General features: G+C 45.3%; 1 protein-coding gene across 1 annotated transcript; it reads right to left on the reverse strand.

Annotated features, from left to right (window-relative positions):
• Ucp1 (uncoupling protein 1) lies at positions 1–8,338 on the reverse strand. Its single transcript, XM_059262645.1, has 6 exons — positions 8,213–8,338; positions 7,095–7,293; positions 4,059–4,259; positions 3,853–3,954; positions 2,834–3,014; positions 1–169 (listed from the first exon to the last, which is right to left on the reverse strand). The coding sequence occupies exons 1-6, from the start codon at positions 8,336–8,338 to the stop codon at positions 55–57; spliced, it is 924 nt and encodes a 307-aa protein (XP_059118628.1). The 3' UTR covers positions 1–54.
• Between the last annotated feature and the right edge of the window lie 247 nt (positions 8,339–8,585).

Raw genomic sequence — 8,585 nt, forward strand, 5'->3', positions numbered from 1 at the left:
CAGTCTCCAGGCATAGGGACCCGCTGCTGTACTCCATCATCTTCTCCAAGTGGGTTATGTGGTGCAGTCCACCGTCTGCCTTGACTTCATCAGTTCTTTCTTCAGCTGTTCAAAGCACACGAACATGATGACATTCCAGGATGCGAGTCGCAGGAAAGAGGGCACAAACCTGAGAAAGCACACGACACAGTCTGTTAGCTGTTGGAAAATCATAAAACCCGGGTGCCATGAGTCATCCAACGCAAGGGATAAGGTAAAATAAGGTAACAGTGCTCAGCACTCATCTTCCCTCCATTGACAACCAGGTTGCCTCTAGGCATCTTCTACGTCTACCCTTCACAGCAAGGTCACACTTGGACCAGTCCTACCTGTCCCCGCTCCCACAGAGCTGGAGCAAATCTCCTGAGAAGGCAGTGTCCAGCAACACTTCCCTCCCTTTGTGGGAAGAGGACATTTTTGTTTCACTCTACTTCCTAGACAGGAAGTAGGAAAGCAGTAAGGGAAGAAGCAGAGGGAAGAGACAAAGCATCCAGCCAGCATGCTGACCACATCCAGGTGGGGAGCCCCGAGTGGTCCAGGTGGGGAGCCCCGAGTGGTCCAGGTGGGGAGCCTCGAGTGGTCCAGGTAGGGAGCCCCGAGTGGTCCAGGTGGGGAGCCCCGAGTGGTCCAGGTGGGGAGCCTCGAGTGGTCCAGGTGGGGAGCCCCGAGTGGTCCAGGTGGGGAGCCCCGAGTGGTCCAGGTGGGGAGCCCCGAGTGGTCCAGGTGGGGAGCCCCGAGTGGTCCAGGTGGAGAGCCTCGCGCTGTCTCCCCCTCCACAGCTCTTGAGAGATTCTTAGAGCCTGAATGTGACTCGGTCAGTTCCAGGCTTGGGGAATTTTACTAAACTACACAGAACGGTTTTTATATCAATGAATTACTCCAGAAGACAAATGTGTTGACAACTAAATCTGCTTTGGTTAGATACTTGAAAAACAAATTTGTGCGCCAGTGTTTTTCCTGCATGTGTGTCCGTGTATCATGTGCATGCCTGGTGCTCGGGGAGACCAGAGGGGTATCTGATCCTCTGGAACTGGAGTTGTAGATGGTTGTAAGTCACCATATGAGTGCTGGGAATCCAACCCAGGTCTTCTGGAAGAACAGCCTGTGGTCTTAATTATTGAGCTCTCTCTGCCCCTGAATAGACTTTTTAAAAGTTAATTATTTATTTTTAAAAGAAGCCTTTCCTGCAATTTCCTCCCAATGAGCTTTGTTTTTATTATTTGTTTTGTTTTAGTTTTGAGAGTAGGTCTTGCTGTATAGCCCAGGGTCGCCTGTGCAGCCCAGGCTAGCTTCAGACTTCTAACGACCATCATTCCCTCTCCTGCCTCCCCAGTGCCGGACCGCATGTGTGTGCCAACACACTCAGCCTCCGCAGTGAGTGTTTCCTCCTCCAGGGCTCTTAATAGAGTTCGCTTCACTCCCAGATGCATGGGTTTTCTTCTTGTGAAAAGATATAAGTAACACAAAATTTGACATTTCAACCATTTTTCAGTGTATACCTCTGTGCCATTAAGTAGACGTACAATGTGTAGTAAACACCAGTGTCAGACTCCACGGCCTTTCGTTTTCTCGGACTCTTCATTCCTTAAGCACTAGCTCCCCACCTCCCCTGTCAAAGGTTCACCTTGGGGTTCCTCAGCAGGGCCATCTACTCCCACTTTTTTTCAAGACAAGGGAACCTCTTGTTTCTGCCTCCCTAGCATGGGATTACCAGCGTGTAGCACCATGCTCTGCTTTGACACAGGTTCTAGAACTGAACTCCGGTCCCCATGTGCATTTGGCGAGTGCGTCACAGACCAAGCCATCTCCTCAGCCTTTGTTTCCATTTTTAGAGACAGGGTCTTGCTATGTGGCCCTGGCCGGCCTGAAACTCACTCTGTACTCCAGGCTGGTCTTGAACTCATGGCAGTCCTCACACCTTAGCCTCTCATGTTCTGGGATTACAAGTATGAGCCACTACACCCAGCTTAGCTTGCTTAATTTAGCACCATTTGTCAAGGCTATCTCATATTTAAAAAGTTTAAAAATTTTGGAAAACAACATTTAAAAAGTAAATTTGCAAAACATTAAATTAAGTGGTTAATAATTTATAAGAAATAAATTTGCAAAACATTAAATTAAGTGGTTAATAATTTATAAGTGATATATCCATTTAAGTTAATTTTATAATTTACATTATTTGTATTAATGTATCATAAAAACAGATGGACTTAGGACTTTATATAATATGTATGATACATACATATTTTATTTTATAAATCTTAGGGCATGGCTTTACAATTCAAAAGATTACAAAATATTATTATTTTATATTATTGTAACACTTGTTGAATATATTTAAAAAACTATGCCATACTGTATTTTATTAGGAAAGTGGCTTCTAATATAATATAATATAATATAATATAATATAATATAATATAATATAATATAATATAATATCACTTTGTTGGAAAATGTGATCTATGTCTTAATAGTCAAGCAACATTTTCTGTGTTTTTTGCTTTAAAAGCAGTTTTTAAAAGTAGGCTGGGGGCATAGCTCAATGATAGATTGCTTGCCTGGGATGTGCAAGGTTCTGGGTTTGATTCTCTTCAAGCACCACTACAAATAATTAATTAGCTTTTATTTTCTGGCATGTCGGGATTGGTGGGTTGAAGAGATCCATGACAAAGCAAAGATATAGATGGACCAGGCCTGGTAAGCTAAATGCCAATTGCTTTGCTGAGACAGTGTTCCCATGCCCACAGGCACCTGAAACACAACTTCATAGACACAGAAGGTCATAGCCTACCCTTTGAAGAAAGCTGTTGGTCCTTCGTTGGTGAACATGGTCATTGCACAGCTGGGCACACTTGGGTACTGTCCTGGTAGAGAGTTGATGAATCTTGTTTTTACCACATCCGCCGGAGAGGCCAGGAGTGTGGTGCAAAACCCGGCAACAAGAGCTGACAGTAAGTGGCACGGAACATCGTCTGAAAGCAACCAGTGAAATGTGTCAACACCAGACTTTGAGTCGCCTGTAGTGGTAGTTACCTGTGAGATACTTGTAAACCTATTAGTAACAGGAAGTTGATATGGTATCTTATAAATAGATTAGCATATAAAAAGCAAACATACACTTGTGCTAGGAAAATGTGGCTGATGGTAAATGGCATAATGACTGCATATCCACTTTCAGGTGTGTTATTTTAGGGTGACACTGTTTTCTTTGTGCCTTGGACCTGGTGCCATGCCTGACACATAAGCATCTAATACTGTCCAGTTGAATTCAAGTCATCCAAGGAGAATGTCTTGTCTATAGAAACAGTTAGGATATGATTTAGATGAAATCAGTGATTCACTCTGAATGTAAGCTGCTTTTGACTGCCTGCTCATTCTGCCGTCCACAGAGAAGAATCCCAGCGGAAGTTCCTTCCTAGTGTTAGTGGAGAATATCACCACAACATTCCTCTGCACTTTTACTGTTTCCAACACTATTTTTAAACTTTAGGTAGTTTTTGCTTCCTAAAAGATTACATTTGCCAGATGTGGTGGGACACACTTTTAACCCAGCACTTGAGACACAGAGGTAGGAGGATTTCAAGTTGGTGACCAAACATTGAGTCTCTCTCTGCCCCACCCCCCCTCTCTCTCTCTGCCTCTCTGTCTGTCTGTCTGTCTCTGTTTCTGTCTCTGACACATACACACACACACACACTTAACTCTCAAAAGAGAAGCCAACTAGAATTAAGGAATTCAATACACTGTGGCTTTTGAATCTCCAAACTGAGATTGGAAGGTGCAGACATGTTCATTGTGTACGGGAAGTACCTGCCAGTATTTGGTTGTTCACAAGGGCTCCCTTCATGAGGTCATATGTTACCAGCTCTGTACAATTGATGATGATATTCCTGATCAGATTAGGGGTTGTCCCTGGAGAAAAACAAGACAACATTTGATAAATGAAGTTTATGATAAGGTGCTCATTAGGTATGTGTGCCTTAATTATTATGGAAGTCCACCTGATACTTAGCTACCTTTCCAGAGTGTTGAGAAGCTTTCTGTTGTAGCTATAATTCTGTAAGCATTGTAGGTCCCAGTGTAGCGAGGTTTGATCCCGTGTAGGTGGCTCTGTGCTTGGAGTCTGACTTTCACGACCTCGGTAGGTTGCCCGATGAATACTGCCACACCTCCAGTCATCAAGCCAGCTGAGATCCTGTTTCCCAAAGTGGGAGGCGCTATCCAGAAAGAATAAAATATGGATTAAGAAAAGAAAATCAAGACCCCCCCCACCGTGCATTCACATATCTTTTAAATGTTGTGGCTAGTCTTTGTGTGTGTGTGTGTGTGTGTGTGTGTGTGTGCATGTGAATTCCTGCCTGCCTGCACGAGTGTGTGTGGTGTGTGTGGGCCTGTCTTCACCTCCTGAGTGCTGGGGTCGCAGGTGTGTGCCATCTCATCTGGATTTGGGGCAGTGGTGAGAGTTCCAGGGATTGAACTCAGGTCCTGGTGCTTACCAGAAAAGCGCATTACTGCCTGGACGTCTCTGAGCTCCAGTGTGTTCACCCTGTGTCTTCCCTTCCTCCCTAGTACTCGGTCAGCTGCTGATCACGTTTGGAAGTTGTACCGCCTCACAGCAGATAGCAGGGCTAGAAAACCTCAGCTGTCTGGGTCCCCACCAAATGAAGACTTCCAGGGAAAACGATGCCTGTCTAAACCGAGGCTTGGTCCTTTCTGGAATGAAGCCTTGCTCCTTGCTGTGTTTAGCTGTCATTCAACATTTCCCAACTGGAGACTCCTGAACAGAGATGCTACATTTTCCCATCAATGACAATGTTGATTATTGTACTTAGTGGTCCAAGGGAAAACCCAGGTGGTATCTGCCTTAATATAAGACATCAACTAATGTTCAAAGGAATTAAAAAATAAGACAAAGAAGCATTTGTCTTAAATTTTGGGGGAAAAAAAGTCTGTTGCTGAAGACAGACACCATTTAATAAAACTTCAATGAATCCTGAAACCCAACGTTCACTCTTAAGGTGAAACATGCAGTCCGAGTTCAGGAACACTCACTTATTAAGTAGTCTTTCTACTTCTATCTCCAATCTGTAAGACAGGGATAATGATAACAGCACACTCAAAGGGTGTGTGAGTTCATGTTGATAACGCTCTCGGCACACAGAACATACAAAGCTGGTGGCAGCTGCCTTTTTTAGCTGTGATATGGTTGTACTTTTTCCTCATTGTTCTCAGCCAGGAGCTGAGCATGTCACAGACAATTTTTTAAATAGGTTTTATTATCTGATTGCAATTGCCTTCACTGGGACTGGATTTCATCTGAGAGTGTTCCGACATGGACTTCATCTCCTCCCTAAGACAAGTCTCCCTATCTCCCACAAGAAACAGTGTCTTCGTTCAGAAACCCGACAGCTATCTTGCATTCCTGCACCTGACAGCTATCTTGCATCCCTGCACCTGATAGCTATCTTGCATCCCTGCACCTGACAGCTATCTTGCATCCCTGCACCTGACAGCTATCTTGCATCCCTGCACCTGACAGCTATCTTACATCCCTACTTTTCTTTTGAGCCTTGCTTCTAGTTTTTCACCGAATGCAATGGATTGTATTTTTAAAGCATTCTGATTGGTACCCTGATTTTTCCCTGTATGCCGTAGGGCATACCACAGTCATTTCTGACTTCCTGACTTAGAATTTTTATATACATATTCTCTACTGCTGCCAAAGTAATCTTCTGAAGTATAAATGTGCTTATGACACTTGTTTAACTTGTTTTTTTTTTTGTGGTGATGGAAATTGAACCCAAGGTCAAGTGTTCTACCACTGAACTCTATCCCTAGATCTTTATTTCTTATTTTTTGAGACAGAATCTTTCTAGATAGCTCAGGCTGGCCTTGAACTCTTGATTGCCATGTCTCTGCCTCCCAAGTTCTGAGATTCCAGATGTGTGCCACCATACCTGATGTCCTTCTTAGCATTTTTTCAATGACTTCCCATCACTGTATGGGTAGAATACAAACTGTAGAGTAAACGACAAGGCCCTTTGTGACCGGTTCCTGCTTCTCTGGCCTCACCTGCCCCTTCTCACCAGTATGCCTTCCCTCCTCCCCTCCTCCCCTGCATGTCCACTCAACTCCTTCCTGAGATTTTGTGCAGTTTTCACTTGGCTGGAAAGGACTTTTCTCACCACTTTCCAGCCGGCCCCTGAAGTCTCCTACTTCTCTCTCAGAACTCAATTCAGACACTGACTCTTCCAGAGTCTTCATGATCATGCCTCTTCACTGTGCCCACTCTGCATACGCCACACAACATACGCCATGGTTGGGTAGTCAGCTGAACTGGGGGTTCCTGTCTAGAGTGGCAACTATTGCTGGCCAATTTCCCGCCCACGACAGTTCAACAAAGCTTACTAGACCAATTGAAGAAGCATAATGCAGGACACTCCCAGAACATAACTGGTTAGTTTAGGGCCTGACAAACCCAGTGATTGATTAAAACATTTGCAGAAAAACAGCCAAATGGGCCACTCTGAGTGTGTCTCCTTTTCTATCTCTACCAATATGACAATGCAATGTTGATCTAGAAACATCCAGACCTGAACGTTGGAAGTTCTGTGTGGGTGAGTTTTACTTAGACACTAGTGCAGACTCAGGGAGCATGGTGACCTTTCTTAGACTTCCCACAAGCTCTCTAGGCTTCTGGGACTGCTGTTTGGGGCAGTCTGCACTGAACATTGTTTCATAGCCTACCTACGTAGAAGAGACACAAAGTTCCCCTCACTGGCCGGTTGATTTTTACAAGTGTAAACCTGCATGTGAAGAATTGATTTGCATATCTCTTTTTTTCCCTAGGGGCAAAAAGACAGTGCAAATACTGACTTTTTTGCCAATTTACTATGAATTCCACCACACATTGTGTTATTTTGGGTGAGTTGGGGCTGCTGGAATGGAACCCAGAGCCTAGCCAATGCTGGACAAATATACTATCTCTTGTTTTTCAATTTTTGAATAGAGCACAGTCTGGGCATAGCCCCCCAACCCCCAGCCATCCTTACTTTCTCTCCCTGAAGAGAAGTACTCTTGGACAGTATCGTAGAGGCCAATCCTGAGTGAGGCAAAGCTGATTTGCCTCTGAATGCCAGCAGGCAGACCGCTGTACAGTTTCGGCAACCCTTCTGTTTTTGCCAGGGTGGTGATGGTCCCCAGGACACCTTTATACCTAATGGTACTGGAGTTATGGCCTTCACCTTGGATCTGGAAATGAGAAAGGTGGAGGTCAGAGGGATGTGGCTGTCCATTAAGGAAGGGGTCATGCCTGGTGAGGACTAAAGACTGGTACATGAAGACTATGGAGATGCCCTAGGCAAGGCTTGTCCATTAGGCACTTTTTATAAATTGCCTTTCTCAGCAACCTTTCCTGCATACAACTCCATATTTGTATCTCTCTCTACACTGCCCTCCCTATCATCTATCTATCTATCTATCTATCTATCTATCTATCTATCTACTTACCTATCTGCCATCTGTCTATCTATCTATCTATCTATCTATCTATCTATCTATCTTTTTTTCTGTCTATCATCTATCTATCAATCATCTGTCTATTCATCTATCTGACGGTCAATCACCTATCTATCATCTATCTATCTATCTATCTATCTATCTATCTATCTATCTATCTGTCATCTATCTATCTGTCATCTATCTATCTGCCTGTCTGTCTATCATCTATCTATCTATCTATCTATCCATCCATCCATCCGTCTATCATCCATCTACCTCTCTATCATGGTATTGGCTACAGTGCAGGCTCTGAACACCTGAACAAGGTATCCAGAAACTCTCCACAGTCCCTAAGTGCAGGATGGGACAGTGCCCTGAAAAATCAAAGAAAGGTATAAGTGCCAAGCTTGTAAACTCTGAGGGTACACTCTAAGGACCCTACCTGCTTGGGACACCTTAGCCGTGTGAAGGGTTTGGCAGAGGTCACTGTCACCCCATCACCTGCAGCTCTTCAGCTTCCAGGAAAGGGGTCCCATTTCCTCTCCTACAGCACCCAGTCCCAAGGTAGAGCCACACTGAGAAGGAGTGGTTAAACCACAGCGGACATCACAGTGATGCCCACAGTAGTCCCTCTGCCTGGAGAACCCGCGCCATCTTCCCTGGACTCTACCTGAAGCCGGACTTTGGCTGTGTCCAGCGGGAAGGTGATGATATCTGCCAGACAGGCGGCCACGCCCGCTGAGAAGATCTTGACCCCCATGGTAGGAGGCACTTCGGAAGTTGTCGGGCTCACCATCTTGCCTAGGAAGACGGAGAGGTGCGAGTGCAAGACCAAAAGGACTCAGCCCTGGCACTTCTGACTTCTGGAGCGGCCACCCGGGGTCCGGGTGGTGCCACTGCAGAGCCTGCGCTCCTGTGGAGCTCAAAGGTGAGCCAGGAGGACCCGCTAAGCCCAGGTTCCCGGGCACCTCTGCCTCCCGGCCTAGGGGCGGTGATCTATATAGCCGGATTGCTGGAGGAGGGGCTAGGGCAAGTGGCTGAGC

Source organism: Peromyscus eremicus, chromosome 5 (assembly GCF_949786415.1).
Source record: "Peromyscus eremicus chromosome 5, PerEre_H2_v1, whole genome shotgun sequence".
Classification (NCBI taxonomy): domain Eukaryota; kingdom Metazoa; phylum Chordata; class Mammalia; order Rodentia; family Cricetidae; genus Peromyscus; species Peromyscus eremicus.